Consider the following 22,276-nt stretch of genomic DNA (forward strand, 5'->3'; position numbering starts at 1 on the left):
AACTGCAAACAAAAATAATTGATTTTGCTTGCTAAAATACCATGTTCCAGTTTTTGTGATTTTCTTGATTCAAATCGGCCATTCACTGGAATGTTACAACGGACAGATGCTTCTCATAAAGCCTTTTAAGATGTCTTAAAATGAACACATGAAGAATGGTAATGAACTGTTATATTTGTGTCAAGGAGGATTAAATCAGCAGAATAAAACACTGCTGCATGTGAAAAACAATTACTGTTATACATGCACTATGGATTTGGCATCAGTACTTTTGAGAGAGACAATTTACTGTGCAGAATGATCACGCATTATTTAAAATACTTTCCTAAACTAATCTGGCAGATGCAAACCAAATACACAATCCTTATTCAAAGGCAAAAAACTATGCTAACGTGGAGCTAGGGTACCAAAACCAAGCAACACAAACACAGGAAATTCAACATTAAGATTGCACTTCAAAGAAATGGTATGGAAATGCACATTGCAGACACCGAAGCAATCTTAGCTGCACCGTGTAAAAACTAAGGCATTTTAGTGTTTCTGGTCCAAATTATAGTAAACTGATTTTAATGACAATTATTTCCCCATATTTTTCTCTTCATAGTGTACCTACAAGACAGAGTTAAAGTTGCCTGGGTACTGTACTTGTGTATTCCATACCTCAAATATTTGAATATTTTTTAAGTGTCACTTTAACTTTGAACTTCCTGAGTTTATAATGCCTGGGTTTGGTATAATTATAACATATCTGTAATTATTTTTATTCTTAAATTACTAATATGTAGTCTCAACCTTAATTTGATATTAATGCAGTTTTTTGTCTGAAAATGTCCTTGGTTTTCAAAATTTATTAAACAAGAAACCCCAAACGAATGTTATCATGCAGTGTTTCTACTGATTTTGTGTATTTTGTATTTAGAGGGCAGATTCACCAATACACCAGAGCAACACAAAACAACTTTGGTGTGCTGATGAATTGGGTCCTTAATTTGCCATTAATGTATTGGTTTAGAGGGCTGTGTTACCGAGAGCATTACTATGTGAATAGGTGAGCGGAACCCATTCCTTGGGTCCCAATGACTCTGGCCATCCATGCACTCTTTTCAGTTTCCCAGCAGGATTGCCTTAGTCCACAGAGGAGCTGAGGCAGCACTGTCATGCCTTTAAGCACTGATGCCTAAGTAGCATTCTGCAATGGAACCTTTAAAGAGTAGTGACACTCGGGCCAAGTAATCTACCAATTAGAACTCTAGACACATCTTCAGTGTCCCTCATACTACTTGCTTATTACAACTAATAAAGCTATTGCATGCAAATTAGTTATGGAGGAAGAGTGATGATTGGTTGAATCACCTCTGATGTTACAATAGCCCTACTTAAGAGCTACCTGAGTTGTTGAACCCTGTTTCAGCCTATTTGAGTTAACCATTAGCTACAACTATCATTAATAACTTAGCTTAATTACTACCTATTTTCAAATACAACATATGCACAAGATTTTGATGAAATATGGAAGTATGAGTCTGTGTTATTCTATTATTAAGATCATTCAGGACAAAAAAGACTGACAGGCTAAATTTCTCAAAGGAATTATTTTAAAACTAACAAACTCAAAGTAACGGAATTATTTGTAAAGTCTCAGAATATTTATTCCTTACTCAGAGTAAATTCTATAAGTTTGAAGAGGATACACAATGTTTTAGATGAACAACAAGAGGCTAAATCTCTTCTTTAAGTGCAAAATAGAACTCAGCCTTAACTATAGAGTCATGACCAGTGCTCTATAATAAAGAAGATACGCAATATTCTAAGCGATAGGAAGAATGGTGGAAACGATATCATGTCCAAAATAAGACACCCAAAGATAACACTATGGATTAATTTATTTTCTTTTGATCCATATTATCCAGCACCTTAACACTCTATTTGTAAATATACAACACAAACATGAATAAACAGACTTTCAAGACCAACAGCCGAAACAAACCTTAAAGATGGAACTGAAATGCTGTATAAAACTGAATACTATCAACTGTTTTGGACATAAAATCCTATTGACTTCGTGGTGCAGGATAAGGCCCTACAGTCCTGATCTTTCAAAGCACATGTGGAGTCCTTCTGAAATTAGTGGGACTCTGCACAGGCCTGGATAATTTTTGTGGACTATGGCTCAAGAAAATATAGGCACAACACTACTATTATAAATTAATGCGTTTTAAAAGTGAACCAAGGCCTTGACTGCAAAAGTTGGTGCCAGCCTTAACTCCAAAAATCTTAGATACTCTGGTGATGGGCATATTATAAATGTCTAAGGCAAAGACATATGAATAAAGCTGTGCACACTACAGGTGATAGTGATGACATCAACTCTTGCATTTGAAAAACAGAACCCTGAACTCAATCCAAAGTGGAAAAATAAAGGATAAATTATTTTAAAATAATGATATTTTATTATAAAAGTATTTATTTGTTATTCTTAATTCTAACCACATATTCTCTGATGGCTAAATCTTACTTGTCTGACTCAAGAGAGTCACCCCATTGACTCCCAAAGCACTACCTGCATAAGTAAAGATAAGGAGGACTTGGTATTTAATGAATCAGATTTTATATGTATTTAAAAAGCATTTTAGCTCACCTTGATTCCAACAGAGCTCAACAAGAGGGTGGTGTTTTTTAATATTTTAGTAATTTAATATTTCATCAGTAGAGCCCTGCAAACCTGCAGATATCTGCTTTATAGATGCAGATATCCGCATCTGCGGATATTCATGAACCATGTTTGCGGATTGCAGATGGATGTGGATCTAAATTTAATATCTGTGCAGCTCTCTATTCATCAGTTCAGAGACTGTGGTTGGGTTTTCATTTTATTTAGCTTCACTTTGTAAGTAGATGATTTGCTATTTGAATGAATACATATCATACACTAAGTCTTACTTTGTGTCAGATCATTTAAATACATAAATATATGTACACTATTTATATATTTACTTTTTTTAGACCCAGGTAGGTTACAAAGATATATAATATATACATACATTAACAGATATATATCTCCAGTTTTGGCCACCATCACAGGTGCCGACTTTTCAAAGTGCCGGAGGAATGCTCAACCCCCGGCTCCGACCCAGACCCTGCCCCCACTTAGGGTGACCAGATGTCCCGATTTTATACATATTTGGGGCTCTTTCTTATGTAGGCTCCTATTACCCCTCACCTCCGTCCTGATTTTTCACACTTGCTATGTGGTCAACCTACCCCCACTCCACCAAGGTCCCACCTCTTTCCGCCTCCCCTAAATGCACTGCGTCCTCACTCCCTCCCAGCCTCCTGAATGCTGTGAAACAGCTGATCCGTGGGGCCCAGCAGGCTGAAGGTGCTGGGGGGTGGGGTGGGAGAGAGCTGATGGGGGGCTGCCGGTGCATGCTCAGCATCCACCATTTTTTTCCCCGTGGGTGCACCAGCCCTGAAGCACCCATAGAGTCAGCACCTATGGCCAACACACTTTAAAAAAAGATATGGACAAACTGAAGAGAGTCCAGAGGACAGCAACAAAAATGATAAAAAGTTTAGAAACCCCAACTTATGACGAAAGGTTAAAAAAACTGGGCATGTTTAGTCTTGAGAAAAGAGGACTGAGGGGGGACCTGATGATAGTCTTCAAAAGCATTAAGGGCTGTTATAAGGGGGACTGATCAGTTGCTCTCCACATCCACTGAAGAAAAGAGAAATAATGGGCTTAAGCTGCAGCAAGGGAGATTTAGGTTAGATATTAGAAAAAGCTTTCTAACTAACTGTCAGGGTAGTTAAGCACTAGAATAGGCTTCAAGGGAAGTTGTGGAATACCCCTTATTAGAGGATTTTAAAACCAGCTTAGACAAACATCTGCCAGAAATGGTTTTCTTGGTCCCGCCTCAGCGCAAAGGGGGCTGGACTAGGTGACCTCTCAAGATCCCTTCCAGCCCAACATTTCTATGATTCTATGATATAGCCATATACATGGGTTAATACGGAGCTACACTATTACCAGGATCTGAATAAAGTTCTTTGGCATAGACTGAAATACTATAATGGAATTAATAGGGAGAGAACTAGCTTTGGTATGCCAATGATGGTAGCAAACAAATTAGAAGCAAAAAGTAATGGGATGCTCCCCTTCCCACCTCCTTTTACTTTCTAGTTGGTCAATAGCAAAATGTGGTTATGTGGCTTAACTACCCTACAATTCTAATCACCACATGTTTGAAATTCAGGTCTTTGTCTCCTTAGAAAAGGAATTCCCCCCTTTCATTTCTGTGGTACATGCGCTCTTCTTTTCTAGTTGATATTCTCAAACAAAATGCTTCCTTAATTTAGAGTTAGATCACAGAATAACACATCTGCAAACTACAGCATTGTCATAAAAAAGACTAGTTAAAAAAATCTGGAAATATTCAGTTAAAATGGACATAAATATTCTGTAACACTGCAGTTCATTAAAATCAATTAACCACAATATTGATATGTGAAAATTCATCTCACACATTCTAGTAGCAGTCTTAACTCCGACATACAAGACATATTTATCTTTTCAACATAATCATCACAATATAAGGACAACTTCTAAATAATCTATGTATATGTTTAAAGAGTTAGTATATCTTGTGAGTCAGAGTTAAGGTTGATACTAAAAGGCACAAGATGAATTTTCTCTCTCTCTCATACACACACGACTATGTAAAAATATTTGGGGGAGATCTTTAGCTGGTCTAAATTGTTATAGCTCTATTGGCTTCAATGGTACTATGACAATTTACATCAGCTGAAGAAGAAGAACCACCATAAAACTGGTGATATGTATCTTAAGGAATTAACAAAGGTCTGTAGAAAAGGAGATCTTTTTTCTTTGCACTTTAGAAGAAGATTTCTACCGCATGGTGATCCTGAACTGCATGGAAGTAGAGATCTTTTGGATTGAAAAATGATGTTATAAATGTAAATTATTATTATATCAACTTGAACACTGACCCCAGTGTTAAGCTGCCTAAGAGCAGCAAGGAGTTGGATGTGCAGAGACCTGCAGTCATGTGGAAACGTTAGCTTTTTAAATTTTTTATATAATTTAATATTTACCACTACGCATCTTTTTACCCCCATTAGGCATCAAATGATAAACAACAAATTTAAGCTTAAAGCTTAGATGATATTTTCAAAAACACTCAATGTCAGCCTAACTCTCATTGACTTCAAGACTTAGACCAGCCTTAAGGACTTTTGAAAATCCTACTTTTAGAAGGCTTGGATGGAATATACAAAATGACAAGATTCCCTCATATTCGTAAGAAAAATTCAAATTACATACACTGGTTTATTTATGATGAAACACCAGCACCCATGTCTTCAGTGTGGACTAACTGTACTCACTCTGAAAGGGAACACTGTTTTATTATTGCCAGATCTTGATATCTCCAGCCCAGTCACACGTTGCAAGAAGTGACGGAAGGACTGGGTGAAAAGTTGCACTCACACAAGCCTGGTTATGTGCAGACAAAGTGTGAATGATTCTAGCAGTGTGATAGTTATAGAAAAATATTTTGCCCTCTGAACTTCCCGTCACTAGAAGTGTTCCATCTGGGGAAAATTCACAGCCCACTGCAAATCCTTCCACCTGCAAAGAGACAAGAATAAGAGTAAATCTATATGCTAATTAAGGAAATTTAATGTAACCTCCTGAAAATGCACTAATGTACTAAAAATGTCTTTTACACAATATGCTCTAATTATTTCCCCAGGTGTTCATTAAGACAGACTTATTACGACTTTAAATTGTTAGCACTAGTCAATCAATAATTGGTGACGCTATTAACAATTCACAAAGTCTTCCATTGTTTTAATCTCCATTATCTTCATAATGGGTATCATTCTAAATTAATTACATTATAGGAAACCAGACAGGAATAGAAGCAAGTCAATTAATATCTACCCTGGTTTATAAATCAACAGTATCAGCAGACATGTTAAGGGAACAGAAATTGGTTATATTACTTATAGTCCTGAATACTTTAAGATTCTGGTGAAGAATAATACCTTATGCCCTTCATATCTTTTCTTTTTGTTGATTCTATATGGTCGTTGGGTAGAAAACAATGCCATGTAGTTTCCATTTGTTTGAGCAACAAATGCAGGTTCTCTAGGGTGCAGAGTCAGACACGGACAGGTATAACGCTCCTAAAAAATAGTTGAGAAGATTGACATTCCTATATTTTTGTTGCTTGAAATACAGACTTGTTCAAATTAATCAGGCAGTCTTCTGTAGATCTAACACAGGGTAGGCAACCTATGGCACGCATGCCGAAGGCGGCACACGAGCCGATTTTCAGTGGCACTCACACTGCCCGGGTCCTGGCCACTAGTCTGGGGGGCTCCGCATTTTAATTTAATTTTAAATTAAGCTTCTTAAACATTTTTAAAACCTTATTTACTTTACATACAACAATAGTTTAGTTATATATTATAGGCTTATAGAAAGAGACCTTCTAAAAACATTAAAATGTATGACTGGCACGTGAAACCTTAAATTAGAGTGAATAAATGAAGACTCGGCACAGCACTTCTGAAAGGTTGCCGACCCCTGATCTAACATATCTGAATGATTGGAAGATGGGTGAGAACTGCCGTATTTTAGATATGTAACCATGAAGAAAATTAAAAGAAATCCATGCTCAATTTGCTCAACATACTCTCCTGAAAGTTCACATGGGGCAAATATTAAATCTGGTATCTACCCTAATTAGCTGGGCTGAGTAGGAGCTGGGCAAATGCATAGAGAAAAATATTCCCTTTCTCCCCTTTAAAAAGGCAGTTTCAGCCCAAAAGCACTCAAACAGCTTCTGGGGCCCTAGGAAGACTAAAGGTTCCATACTGCAATGGGTCCTCTAGTCCTACTCCTAACCCCCTTCCATAGTCCCTAAACTCTGGCTACCCTCACAGTTCTGCTGCCAGAGAATCTTCTCTGGTTACAGAGGCAGAGGCAGGATTTACCCCCTAGTACGAAATACCTCTTTACTGCTATTTGTGTCATGAAGAAAACAGTTTGTTAATTACAACTGATCTTTCCAATCCTAGTAGGGTCAGAAGTCACAAATGATGTCACTTTTCAACACGACTATTTTCAGTTCAAAATGTTCAGGTGTAGGAAGAGATGGAGACTAAGGAGGTGACTTTTGGATCCAAGTTAGCCTTAGGCCAGTGTTTAGAATTGTGAATGATGGTGACTTTATGAGCCAAATCCAAACCAAAGTGAGAAAAAGGGCCTCCTCCAATTTCAGAAAGAACCCAAAGTCACATGGGCAGGTTTAGATCCAGGGATTCAAATACAAACTTCCCATCCCTGAAATTCTAAGGGGGAGGTTCTGATTTTCGCTCATCTCTAGTTCTAATGTACAACTTTATGTTTCAATATAAATCACAGTTTATGTGCAGTAAAAACATCTGAGATTAATGAGTTGGGCAAAAGGAATGTTATGCTCTTTCAAATGTTGGACAGCAAAAAGATAAATAAAAGCTTAAAGATAAATGTACAAATGAGAAATGATGATGCATTACTAGCAAGTAGAAGATGGGACAACAGAAAAAAGATGGGGGGGTTGAGGGCCTGTCTACACGGAGATTTAGTGCAGGGTGATAAACTACAGTGAGACAGCTTGCTGCGCACCAACTAGCCATGTGGACCCTCCTACCACACACTAAAAGTTCTGCACTATGGGACTTTCAGTGCACAGTAACAGGATCCACGCAACCATTTAGTGTATGGCAACCAGGCGCACTATAGATTTAAACTTGGTTTACCACACACTAAATCTCCACACAGACAAACCCTCGGTTAAGTAAAGAGTATTAGAAAGAGGAAACACAAAAGAAAGGCACTGGGAGAAAAGCTTAAACAATCTTGGGAAATGATAGTAAAACAGGATAGAACAGGCAGAAAGGATGTAGGAGTGAAAAATGAGACACCCCCTCCGCCGCCCCCCGTTTCCAGTCAAATTTTTGGGGAAAGTTTGATCAAAAAGGGTTCGGCTATTTTGCAGAAAAAGGCAAATTAAAAATAGATACCTTGGGCTATTTAATGTGTATTCATGAATAGTGAGATGATGTGTTTCTCATCTGCATTCTAGCATAGTAGTAAAGTCCAGACACTCATCTTAAAGGTTAGAAATTGAATATTACAAAACTAAGAGTACTTATTTCCCAAAATCCCTATCAATTTTTTGTTAGTGACATATTAAAAAGTGAAGTAACTGCCCCATTCAGTGATGCTCTATTTCCAAAAGAATTGTCTTGTTTAAACTGCTCAGTACACTGAACATGGTTGCTTTGCAGTTTGTTTATTCACTGAAGCATTTTCTTTCCAGAGCAAATGACTAACATGCTGTCAAACTGCATACCCAGGACGTGTGCTGCTCCAAAATAGAACAAAGACATAATTGTGGAAGTTAGAGATAAAAGTGTCTTACTAGATCATCCACTCCATCTTGTTGCCAGTACAGTTGTTTCCAGTAAAAAAGTAGAACTACCTGAACCCAATCCACTCATGCATTCTTTAACTTACATGAGCAATTAGGCTGGGATTTTCAAAGGAGCCTAAGGGAGCAAGGACTTACTCACTAAGTGTCCTGTGAAGCTGCCAGCCTTTCTTGACAATTCAGCATGTAAATGAATTAGTTGGTTGGACTGCTACATATTGCAAGGAATATTACACCTGTGTTTGCTAAAGTAATTTTTTTGCCAGCACCATTTTGCCTCTGCTATTATCCTTTGCTATGTATTTACATGCATATACCATGCTACTGCCCAAACATTTCATTGATAAAATCCTTCACCTGTGACCACCACAAATACATCACTTCTGCTGTCCTGGGAAAGGTACTGGAGAGGGAAACGTGATACTATAACAAACACTTTGGTACACAGTTGGCAGGACACACTGACATTTCTACCTGTGTACCTGCCTAAACCTAGCTCAAATGTCAGTGAATAGGCAGTGAAATGGAAATACTTTTCCAAGGAGGGCACTCACAGTTCTCTAGATCACTTCACAATTATAGTTACGGAGAATAAGTAAGCGTTGCTAAAATAGAAAAATAGCTCTTGCGTTTTAGTAAGTAGCATTTTACACATCACAGTAACATTATAATGGCTTACTTCAAATCATACAGTACTGTGATTTAATATAAGCTGCACTCATCCCTTCTTGCAGCAAAATTGATCAATAACTCACAGCAGTTTAGGAAAAATCAAAAGCTTTTTACTCTGCTCACAAAGTAATACACTACATCAGCATTCAAATGATAATAAGTGTTAACCCTACATGAAAAATCTGATTGGAAATTTTTGCAGCACTGTCGAAATCCCATGCAATGATTGTTCGGTCAGCTGAGTCCCGGCTTACTGCATCCGTGCTTGTAAGAAATTCTTTTCCTTCAGGAAGGAAGAGGACATCCAAGGTCTGTTGTACTGCTGCTTTGTAGACTTTTATCACCTATGAAACAGGAACACCCATTATGTTGGGCTAGATTATATTTCACAATGTAAATGAGGTCATTTGAAGTGGTGACAAGTGTATTATCATAACAAATTCATGTATTTCATTAAAACAGTGGTCCCCAAACTGTAGGGCATGCCCCCATGGGGGAGAAGGCATTGAGGAATGTTTGTGGGGTACACAGTGGGGCCTGAGGCCTTCCCCCAGGAGGGGCAGGGTGGGAGCACCACCCAGCCCCACTCTGCCCCCAGCCATAACTCCACTTCGTCCCCCGCTCCACCGCTGGCCCAGCTCTGCCCTCATTCCCTCTCCATCCCCAGGCCAGCTCCACCTATAGCCCCAACTCCCCCGCATCCCCAATTCTGCCTGCAGCTCAGCCTTCAGCCCAACCACCTCTGTTGAGGAAGCCTTGGCTGTGCAATAATGGAAGGGAAGCATGGACAGATTCCATTACTGGTAGTGGGGGGGCAGGACAGGAAAAGTTTGGGCACCATTGCATTAAAGCCACATAAGGTATATTTTTAACTATAGATAAATGATAATAGAGTAGCACACAAGTATTTTTAAATGATGCAGTATTACATCTATTTTATCAAAGAAGTATTGTTATAACGTCATTTATTTAACAACACACAACGGGAAATTAAACAATATATAAAAGGAAGTATTATGTCATCATTTTTTTCTTATAAACTTCTATCCAACACCTTAAGAAATTAATCTCTTTGTCATGGCAACAAGGATACAGGGACACTTGTTAGCACCACTTTATGCACCACTTCTAAATTAATGTTAAATTCCATATCATTAGCTACTGCATCAAAGAGTATTCAGGAGCTGGAGCTGTGGAATCCAACACAAGTCCAGAGGGCCAAGAACCTCTCAAAGCTGGCCCCAGGACTGGCTCTGGCTTTTTTGACGCCCCAAGCAAAAAAAACAAAAGAGAAAAAAAAGGATTGGGCGGAATGCCGCCCCAAGCACGAGCTTGCTTAGCTGGTGCCTGGAGCCGGCCCTGGCTGGCCCAACCACTCCCTCTTCTGAGAAGCAGCATCTGTGACTCCACCTACCAACTGCCATATATGGTAGCCAGGGAGCTGGCATGGAAGGAAACAGTGCCTTCCAAGGAACAGGTTGAACTGCTCCCCAAATAAGTGATTTCTGTGGCGACTGATGAGTCCTATGGAGGCAGTGAGGCCGACAGCTGTTAAGAGAAGGAAATAACCCATTGGGGTAAAAATACTCCGGGTCTCCTACTTCCACCCTTCTCCCCTTTGATTCCCTGGGACCAACTGTTGTGAAGGTCAGTCAGTCCAGTGCAGAGCCAGCATACATGGAAGTGAACAGCTCCCATGACCTTTAGTGCATCTTGACATAGGCCCATGATTTGATCTTTACAGTATTAAAACAGGAATTATTCTCAATCCATTGGTGAGACATATACTGGTGTCTACCTCACACCAATAATACTGTGCATATATGTAGCTAAATTGTTTTAAATGTGTTTACATGTGCCCAAAGGCTGCTGCTGCTGCTATGAGAGTGTAATGAATTTCTACACAAGGAAACATCATACACTGTGTGATCAGAGTACTATTTTGTACTGAAACCCACAGAAATAACGATTTAAAAAATCCAGTACAACATTACTATTTCCAGAGTTCCTGGATATGGTGCGTGAGACCTAATTTAAATGAAAATGGATTTATGAGGAACAAAGGGATACCTTTTTAATTGCTCTTGGTAACTTTATGTGCAACTCTGAGGGCAGTGCATTGAAGATTTACCCTAAGCCTTTAACCTCCACTAGTCTCATGCTACTGTTCCTTGCTCCTTCCTGAAAGGTATGTGGTAGGCTCTAGACGAATAGTCCCATTGCTTTGGAGCAAGACTTTCACCCAAAGGTCCTCAATCCAATAGCACAGCAGCGTGAAGACTACTTACTTCATAGCAATAAAGGAAATACCTGTATCTTTCAGAACTGCAGCAACTGAACTGAAAAGTAAAATATATCTTAAAAAAAAATAATTGCAACACTGATTATGTTCTGTGAGGAAAGAAATATATCAAGAGCCATGCTATGCATCTGTGGGATATGGAATTGATTTTCCATTTACAGAAAGATTCTTTTTTCTCACTCCAAGACAAAATCTATATCAAAGAAGCCCAATAGTTAGTTATTGTATAATTTTGTTAATCTTCAAATTTGTCAGCTTAGCTTGGCTATCTGGAAACAATTTCTGACAGTAATGACAATCAGTGGGATAGTTTGCGTACGAGGTAGTTAAGGCAAACTCATTACAGGTACTCCAATAGAAATGAGAAGCACCGTAAAGGTATCTAAAAACCTGTCTCCAGCTTCAGGGAAGGTTTGTAGAGTCAGAAACCTACAAAAAACTTCATTACAATGCAATATTCCTATATGCCACCTCTCTCTTGCTTTTTCATACCATTACAATGCACTGGTATGAAAAGCAAGAGAGGTGGTATATGGAATTAGCCATCAAGTGTGAAGCAGCTGGACTCTATGGTACCACAGGTTTGAATCCAGGCAGGGTCTCCTCAACTCCTTCTCCTTCTGGGGCTAAGTTGAACACTGTGGGTGGCTCTTTCAGTGAGGTCTAGGTCTGCTCTTGTTGACCTTAAAGATATGTGGTACTGTTCACAAGGGTTTGCCCCTGTGTCTTTGCCCAAATTTTCCCTCTTTCACTCTTGAACTCGTTGGCTGATTGAAATGAACAATATAAATATAAATGTATAATTTAAAAACTGAAAAACATAATATAGAATCCTTCGTGCTAATACAAGGAGTTGGACTAGATGGCCATGGGGAGGCTCCTTCCAATCCTATCAGCTGTGAAAATCTGCTACGGCCCATTAACCATATTTATGGCTTATTAAAAACAATTTAAAAAACTACTATAGAATAATATTAAGGGGCTGACTCTCAAAACCAGGGAAATTCAGAATGATGGATGGAATGGGTCTCAAAACAAAGGAAGTATCTTATTTCATTCTTAAGTAATCCCACTAAACCTCTGAGTTAAGGATACAGTTAGACATAAAACAACTAAAGCAACGAAATCCAGATTTTGAGTAAGATCCTTATCATCATCTTAACTTTGAATATTTTTGTAATAATAGACAGTGAAACTACTGCCGTGGCTGCTCAGAGAATGATGCCCCAATTGAAAATTTAGAATGACAGCAGTGACTCAACTGATTAGCCCCTGTATTGCTCCCAGACCGTGTAGGTCAACCAACACACATGCTCCATTTCCTTTGATATTGAACATCTAAAAACAAGGATTTTAAAATGTTCAAAAATAATGTGATGAGTATCAATCAAGTCCTCCAACTAAACCATCTCTGACCACATTTTAAACAAACTAGTGAAAATCAAGTATACGTAGAATAAAACTGCCTCCATCTGAAAAACTATGAGACTGCTTGGATACTTGGCATCTCATTACATACGGATATGTGAGCAGTTACTCCAATTGTTCACATGCTTTGCCTATCTCATCAGTTTGGAAATGTAATGCTTGCAATCAGTTGTAGACCCTTGCTCATGCAGGTAGTGCCCACACATTGTAATAAAATCAACAAGATGTAAGCCTGAAGTCTGCAAAATTTACATAATTTTCAGCAATCCGCTTGCCTTTTTAGATGGCAAAAAGTAAATGTATTCCCTTCATACTTCAATTCCTAGGAATCTTGCACTATAGAAGAAGCAATTCGACTTTTTAAAGCCCAAAGTGATAATTGTATATATAGCCTTTGCTTTATAATTCTGTGAAAACTACATGGATAACTCTGTACAGTGTTACAAAGGAAGGTAAACTGTTAGGAGTTAAAAAAGAAAAAAAAATTCAGAACTCCTATATACTATAGTTGTCTTTTGAATGAGAAATGGTAAAACATAAGGAATCTCAAGGGCTAGCAGCAAAACTGAGAATGACTTAAACTAAAGGAAAATCATGTAACAAAAAAATCAAGAGGCTATTTATGCAAAAGGGGCGCTCTAACATCCAGATAGAACAGGAAATAGAAGAGATGGTTACCTAGCAACAGGAATCATTAAAAAGGAGTCAAATTCTAACCATAACAGTTGGAAAGATCAGAGGATGCAGATGCACAAAACAGAGACATGGAAGGAGAGAGGCTGCACGGAGAGACAAAGGCTAACTCAGTGCAGAAGGGGACAATGAATGAAAATCTTAAATGGCAATCCAAAGAGGCAGTTTTCTATATTTTTAAAAGTGTTTTAGGCTTAAACTCAAATACATTATTTGGGTCCTCAGCAACACAATGTTTGTTTGAAGCCTTAGTAATGTACATATATACATATTTACACAGAACATAGGTACAGCATACTCCAGGGGTGCCACATGGAATTTTCTTTACATGCATTTTGGGACTCGTACAGTAAGATAGCATCACTTTAATGATGAGAAAGGTCAAAAAGCAGGGAAATAATTAAATAATTAAAATGGACATATTTAGAAATCAAGGCAAAAATTAGTTTACACCCCTATTGATTGTTAATCAGTTTTTACATGTTCACTGGTGAATGTTAAAATTAGATGCATTTCTGTGTTGCTTAATGACAAATGCAGTTTGATATCTCCTATTTTACATGGCTCTTCAAACTGGATTTGTGAAATCAAATATTTTCCTATAGAGCTAACTTCTTCTCCAGCACTGTAATCTTAGATATCTTCTTCAGAAAAAAATAGAGCAACTGCCATGTTGCTTTTGTCTGTCAATTTATTCTTAAGTGTACACACATTTTCTATTTAACCCCTTTATCTTTTAACTTCTATTCTATATAAAATAATCCACAAAAACACTATACTGTGTATCAGTATATAACATACATAATGGAAAGCTATGAAAGGAAAGAGATGAAAAATTAAGCTATCTAACCATACCCTCTCTCTTCCCAGAGACACACACCTCACCACTACAACAATCACCATAAACCATGTACCACATCCTTAACTGTGCCCTGCTAAAGTTGTCTGTGTTTCAGCTGCCTTTCCCCACACCCGCCACGCTACTGCTGCAAACAGACCAGATTTCCCCCTCCTCTTCACACTGTTCTGAAAAATCACACTCACTCATCTTTGGGAACAAATCTCATGCACTAGCAAAATCTATTCCCATGAACTCTATCACACTCCTGTAAAATCCCCCCCAGTATGAAGTAGCTATTGAGGGGAAAAGATGATGACCCAGCTTCCCTCATTGGGGAACTGACCTCCAAAATTATGGGAAGCATCAAAGTCTTGGAGGGGTACCTAGATATAGACACCAAGTTTTCTGAAAACCGTTGCCAAAAGGCTCTTCCCATGGTCCACAGTGCCTACCAGTCCAACCTGCCCCACAATTACACTATGACAGTTCATAAGAATCAGCTGGCACAAGCCTTGCGTGTGTACAGCCAAAAAAAAATTCACATGCCCTACACCCGAGGCAGGGGGTAGTTGGCATAAGAGCAGGCTACATTCCTTTCCATCCGCTGGGAGCTTTCCTATGGCAGGGGAATTCTCAGTTGGCCAGTCAGGGCCAGATTCAACCATCTTAAATAGCTTGAACAATAGTGGCCAGAAAAGGGGGAGGCAATCTGGATTTACATCTCACTGAGCAACAGGTTAGGGTACGTCTACACTACGGGATTATTCCGATTTTACATAAACCGGTTTAGTAAAACAGATTGTATAAAGTCGAGTGTATGCGGCCACACTAAGCACATTAATTCAGTGGTGTGCGTCCACGGTCCGAGGCTAGCGTCGATTTCTGGAGCGTTGCACTGTGGGTAGCTATTCCGTAGCTATCCCATAGTTCCCGCAGTCTCCCCCGCCCCTTGGAATTCTGGGTTGAGATCCCAGTGCCTGATGGGGCAAAAATCATTGTCGCGGGTGGTTCTGGGTAAATGTCGTCAGTCACTCCTTCCTCTGGGAAAGCAACGGCAGACAATCATTTCACGCACTTTTTCCCTGGATTGCCCTGGCAGACGCCATAGCATGGCAACCATGGAGCCTGTTTTGCCTCTTGTCACTGTCACTGTATGTGTACTAGATGCCGCTGACAGAGGCGATACAGCAGCGCTACACAGCAGCATTCATTTGCTTTTGCATGATAGCAGAGATGGTTATCAGCCGTTCTGTACCGTCTGCTGCCATTGTAAATTGGCAATGAGATGACGGTTACCAGTCCTTCTGTACTGTACTGTCTGCTGCTGTCATAGGTGCCCCTGGCTGAGATCGGCCGGGGGCGCAAAAGACAAAAATGGGAATGACTCCCCGAGTCAATCCCTCCTTTATGGTATCTAAAAATAGAATCAGTCCTGCCTACAGTATGGGGCAAGTGTACTAGAGAACCAGTGTATCAGAGAACCAGAGAGCACAGCCGCTCCGTGTCAGATCCTGCAGAAATGATGAGCTGCATGCCATTCACAGGGGGTGCCCCTGCAACAACCCCACCTGTTGCTTCCCTCCTCCCCCAGCCTTCCTGGGCTACCGTTGCAGTGTCCTCCCATTTGTGTGATGAAGTAATAAAGAATGCAGAAATAAGAAACAGTGACTTGTTACTGAGATAAAATGAGGGGAAGGCAGCCTCCAGCTGCTATGATAGTCCAGACAGGACATTAAGCAGTGTGGGGGAGAGGAGCCCAGCATCCCGCTGCTATGATAGTCCAGGCAGAACAGAATCTTTTCTTTACACATGAAGGGCGGGGGCTGATGGAGCTCAGCCCCCTGTTGCTATGATGAAGACAGTTACCAGCCATTCTGTACCATCTACTGGGAATCAGTAGCACTCATGGGCTGATGATGAGGACGGATACCAGTCCTTCTGTACTGTACCATCTGCCACAAGGCTGATGATGACAATGGATATCAGTCATATTGTACCATCAGCCACCAAGGAGGGGGGGGCGAGGATGCTGCAGTTCACTGCCGCAGCATTGCGTCTACCAGCAGCATTCAGTACACATAGGGTGACATTTAAAAGAGTCAAGAGACGATTTTTTTCCCTTTTCCTTCTGGGGGTGGGAGGGGGGGTTAATTGACGAGCTATGCCCTGAACCACCCCAGACAATGTGTTTGACCCTACAGGCATTGGGAGCTCAGCCAAGAATGCAAATGCTTTTCGGAGACTGCAGGAACTGTAGGATAGCTTGAGTCCTCAGTCCCCCCTCCCTCCCTCCATGAGCGTCCATTTGATTCTTTGGCTTTCCGTTACGCTGGTCACGCAGCAGTGTGCTGAGTCCCTGCTGTGGCCTCTGTCTGGAGATTTTTTTAAAATGCTTTGGAATTTCGTCTTCTGTAACGGAGCTCTGATAGAACAGATTTGTCTGCCCATACAGCGATCACATCCATATGGTCCATGCTGGAGCTCTTTTTGGATTTGGGACTGCATCGCCACCCGTGCTGATCGGAGCTTCACGCTGGGCAAACAGGAAATGATATTCAAAAGTTCACGGGGCTTTTCCTGTCTACCTGGCCACTGCATCCGAGTTCAGATTGCTGTCCAGAGCGGTCACAGTGGTGCACTGTGGGATACCGCCCGGAGGCCAATACCGTCGATTTGCGGCCACACTAACCCTACTCCGATATGGTAATACCGATATTAGTGCTACTCCTCTCGTTGGGGAGGAGTACAGAAACCGGTTTAAAGAGCCCTTTATATCGATATAAAGGGCCTCTTAGTGTGGACGGGTGCGGCGTTAAATCGGTTTAACACTCCTAAAATCGGTTTAAACGCGTAGTGTAGACCAGGCCTTAGTGTCTCACATCAAAGTGATTTCGCTTACTAACACAGAGAAAGGACATTACCCTCTTCACCCAGATTAAAAAATATCAAGCCAAAAAGTGAAATTATGTAATATAGGATATAGTAATATACAAAATATGCATGTAATTTTTTATAATCTAGACTACAAAAACAAAAAATGTAATAAAAAGCTGCCTTTTTACTTTAAGAAGTTTAGTTCAATCACTAGAATGAATGAAGTAATATTTTGGTTTGTAATTGGGATCAAGGTTTATATGCATTTCATTTTCACTTTGCAAAGATCTTTTGAAAAAGTAAATAACTGCAATAATATTGCTATGAGAACTCATAATTAAACTTTTGTTCTAATTTAGAACATTAATTTATGACATGTTCAAGAATGCCAGTTTAAGCAAAATGTTCGTTAGCCTACCCTGCTATCTGTCATTTGTTAGTGAAAGCTTTTGCTGCTTTTCCATTTGCAGGTTTATTATACACAAGCTTTTGAAAACATACAGTCCACTAGCAGAGTCTCAACATATCCGGACAAAAGAGACTTGCTTTCAAAGATAGTCATAATGGCTTCTGACATCAACAAAATTCAACATAATGACGAAACTCCTTTAATAAGGCAGAGTTCAGGGCTGCAGGCGTTCTTCAAGAAGAGTAATTTAAGCAAATGAAAGAAGTTTCAAATAGATTCTAATGATATTGGTGATATGAATACTATTTAGTAAGGCTGAATTTAAGAGACTTATTTTTTGTATTGATGGTCCATAGGATTTCTTTGCATGAAGTATATGCAGTGTATGATATATAGTGATATTTGATTTTTTAAAAGCCCAAGCCTCAAGTAAAGTGAACTGCATGCCCCACACCTTGGCCCCAGAGTGGCCACCACACAGGATATGTGCATTTCACATTCATTTCACATTCATACTCAGGATTTATGGAAGCGATGAGGAAGAAGAATGGTTCTGTGGTTAAGTCATTGTTCTTAGGAGAGATCTGGGTTCAAATCCTAGCACTACCACAACCTCCTTGTGTGGCCTTGGATGAGTCACTTAATGATTAATCTCTCTGTTCCTCAATTCCCCACTTGTAAAAAGGGAAATTAGTTTTTTCAACTCTTTGTTCTGTCCATTAAGACTGTAAACAGTTTGGGGCAATGACTGTCTTTTACTAAGTGTATGTATAGTGGCCAGCACAATGTGGTACTAATCTCAGTTGAGACTTCTAGATGCTACACTCATACAAACAAGAAACTGCATTTCAGCATAAAAGAACGTTAATTTGCACAGTATGTGCGAGTTTGTGTCAAATTATTAAGTATAAATGAAATGTTACCTCCGCACATTTTAAATGATATATTCTCATAATGTGAAATGTTTCATTTCAATCATATGCTATATCAACATTAAATTTTCCTGTGTTTTGTTGTGACTGAAAAATCCTATTTGCCTTATTAACCTTTCATCACATTTAAGACCAGAATGGAGCACTTTATAAGAGCAAATGAACTAATGATAAATCCATTTATGTTCCTGTTCTCAATCTAATTTTAATGGCAATTTTAATTACTGAAACAGATGGTAATGTCATGGACATAAAGGTCAAAAACTCTATAGCGTTATCTTCCACACAAAAATATGTTCCTTCGGGTTAGAATACTGTACCATAAACCCAGGATGGGTTTTCCTGTATGCCACTGAAGATGCATTATTTTCTCTTTTCTGTTCTGATCAGGCACTCTTTGCTACTGTTCTTAATTTTCTTCTGTTTTGAAAGACAAAATCTTGACTACTGAGGCATGTTAAAAATGTGCAGATGTTGATAAAATGTTGAATGCTTAAGCTGACATTCACAGTGAAATGTTTATAGGTTACAGAAACAAAGGAAAATGGACAAACTTCAAGTTGGTTGAGACACTATAAAGATCCTGAAATGGCATGTTTTAAGCATTTTCTTTGGAAAGAATAATGAAACTGGTGGAGAAAGAATATTTTTATTTCCCTGTTTGATGCATTACAGAATGCTGTAACCTTTGGAGGATCCATTAAGCAACATTTCATTATGCATGTTTACAAGTTATATCTTAAGGTGTTAATAACCAAGGGCTTGTCTACACAAGGAGTTATTCAGGAACAGCTCCATATGTAGACAAGCCCTAAGATTCTGATCCTGCAAGCTACTCCACCATATTTGGCCTCCCTATTCCTAATAAACAGTTCAGTGCTGTGCATGCATCTTTTGTACCCAATACAGACATGTATTTTCAGATGCAGAAAGGATCACTGTGTACATTAAGACACTTATACATAAATACTATTATGGATTAGCAAATGCCCCTGCTCCATCTTCCTTTGAAGATCTTACCCATAGAATCAATAAGGATTTATGTCACTGAAAGAGGAATAATCTTTGTTTTTTCTCCACAAAGTATCACATAAATAAAAGTAAGTACAAACATCTCCACCAGTTTATACAGGCTCCTAACTACACACTTCTTAAAATGAATATGGTTCATCATAAAGCAATTGTACTAGAATGTTTCCAAGGAAACTGCACTGCATTTGCACATTATAAATTTATTAGCTTTTAACAGTCCTTTAATGAGATTCAAACACTGAGAACTGTAATAACAATATGCTATGAATAATCTCTCTCTCTTGCACATATAGCTATAGAAGATGTGACTTAAGCTTCGAAAGTGTAACTATGCATTATTTTATAGAAGCAAAGACTAAAGAAATGGAAAAGAAAAGATCTATTGTTATTCCATCCATTCCCGTGCAAATGCAGAATTGTTCCCATTGTTCCATAGATTTTCTAGTATTGTGTTCAGTCTAGTTTTAAAAGTCCCAAACATTACTGCTTTCGCCATCTCTCTAGGGACACTATTCTACAGCCTAGAACATTTCATTATGAGAAAGAGTTTTTTGGTTATATATTTCAGCCTAAATATTCTCTCTGAATTTCATCCCATTAATGCTAGTTATGCTCCTATATACTGTAAGAAAATGAGGATATATACATTATAAATGCAGGGCTAGATTATGACTAGTGCTTATGTAACCATGCAGGGAAGCAGGCAGGGCCGCTGCAAGGATGTTTCGCACCCTAGGCGAAACTTCCACCTTGCGCCCTCCACCCCGCGCCCCGCCCTGAGGCACACCCCGCGGCAGCTCCCCTCTGCCCTGAGGCGCCGCCCGTGGCAGCTCCCACCCCACCCTCTGCCCTGAGGCACCCCAAGCTCATCCCTGCTCCACGCATGAACACGAGCACCCCGAGCACGCCATGGCTGCTTCACTTCTCCCGCCTCCCAGGCTTGCGGCGCCAATCAGCTTAGGCGCCGCAATCCTGGGAAGTGGGAGAAGTGAAGCAGCCATGGCGTGCTCGGGGAGGAGGCGGGGCAGGGGTGACCTGGGGTGAGCTGGGGCGGGGCGTTCCTCTGCATGCCGCCCCCCCCCTTACTTGCTGTCCCCACGCTCCCCTGCCCCAGCTCCCTCCGCCTAAATGCCGTCGGTGACTGGGGCAGCCGAAGATCTGGCCGTCGCGGTCGCTGCCGAAGGAAATGGCGCCCCCCCCCAAATCCTAGCACTCTAGGCGACCACCTAGGTGGCCTAAATGGTGGCACCGGCTCTGGAAGCAGGACTGATGAAGGATTCCACCTTTTGGCTGGAGTTGTGGGAGATGAACACTGTATACCAGATACCACCCAGTTACTCCCAGAGGAATGTAAGTAGACAGAGCCAAGGCACTAACCCACATGCACAGGCTAGATGTACATTAAGGCAGCGTATAGAGTACAGACACTACACTCCACCTAGCATGGGTATAAAGAGCAGTGCAGATGTGAAGCATGGCTTAGGCAAGTAGAGCAAAGTGATGCCATAACCTTTAAGGTATGTTCCCTAAATGGCTCTCTACACGCCCCAAGCAGTGCCTTCCACATTTACACTGCTATTTTTAGCAGTGTAGTGTCCCCACTACTTCCCTGCTGCTGGAGCCGTTCCTCTCTGCCCCGCCCCGCCCCGCCCATCCCCACCAGAGCCTTTCACCGCAATGCATAGCTACATACCACAGTGTAAATTCAGGCTGCTTTTCATTGCAGTGTGTTGCTACATGTACCTTACATGCCATTGAGGGTTGCCCGGGGGGCAGGGCAAGTGGGGCAATTTGTCCCAGGCCCTGGGCCCCACAGGGGCCCCCACAAGAATATAGTATTCTATAGTATTGCAACATTTTTTATGGAAGGGGCCCCCGAAATTGCTTTGCCCTGGCCCCCTGAATCCTCTGGGCAGCCCTGATGCTGCCACAAGTGTGGACAATAGGGTTGCCAACTCTGACTGAAGCTGTTCTGGGAGATTTTTTTTCCTAACATGACAATGTTGTTTTCTTAAAATATCCTATTAAAATCTCCTGGATTGCTTTCAATAGTCACCGGGAGATGGATGCTGATTCTGGGAGACTCCAGGCCAATCCTGGAGGGTTGGCAACCCTAGTGGACAAGGGACACAGTAGGCAGCAGAGTTGGTTGGCAGCATTAGGGGGGAAATATGCTACACCTTTTAATTGAATGTAACAAATTCTTCCACCTCCTATGGAGCCAGGGAGCTCTGAAAGGAACTTGACTTTCTGACCCCTGGGATGGTGCACTGATGCACCATTGTAATTAGGGAGTCAATGCAAGCTCTCCCACAATTGTTAAGTTATTCAATAGACTTATTAACTATAGCAGGCTTCTCACAAATTCACTGAATTTCAGTTTGCTTAAGAGAACTTCAGAATTCTTATAAATGTGCCGCCGTGATGCTTCCCAGAGTACCCTGGGTTGTGAGGTACCTCGCTATCACTTCCCTTAGCATAAGGAAGTCTTGTCTGTGTCTGCCATGGGTCAACTTCCCAACTCCTCCGGCCATGGGCAACAGAAGCCTACGCAGGCCTCGCTCTCTCTCTCTACAGGCTAGTGATCGG

General features: G+C 40.4%; 1 protein-coding gene across 10 annotated transcripts in view; it reads right to left on the reverse strand.

The window, feature by feature from the left end:
• Nucleotides 1-5,317: 5,317 nt before the first annotated feature.
• The window catches only part of WDR25 (WD repeat domain 25), a 98,166-nt gene continuing 81,207 nt past the window's right edge, over nt 5,318-22,276 (reverse strand). For all 10 annotated transcript variants that reach the window (XM_039536534.1, XM_039536537.1, XM_039536532.1 and 7 more), the window contains 3 exons: nt 9,350-9,520; nt 6,070-6,210; nt 5,318-5,650 (listed from right to left, as the gene is read on the reverse strand). In XM_039536534.1, coding sequence (XP_039392468.1) covers nt 5,429-5,650; nt 6,070-6,210; nt 9,350-9,520 — 534 coding nt within the window. In that variant the 3' untranslated portion in view covers nt 5,318-5,428. The remainder of the gene's footprint in view (nt 5,651-6,069; nt 6,211-9,349; nt 9,521-22,276) is intronic.

The sequence above is a fragment of the Mauremys reevesii genome, linkage group 4 (assembly GCF_016161935.1).
Source record: "Mauremys reevesii isolate NIE-2019 linkage group 4, ASM1616193v1, whole genome shotgun sequence".
Classification (NCBI taxonomy): domain Eukaryota; kingdom Metazoa; phylum Chordata; order Testudines; family Geoemydidae; genus Mauremys; species Mauremys reevesii.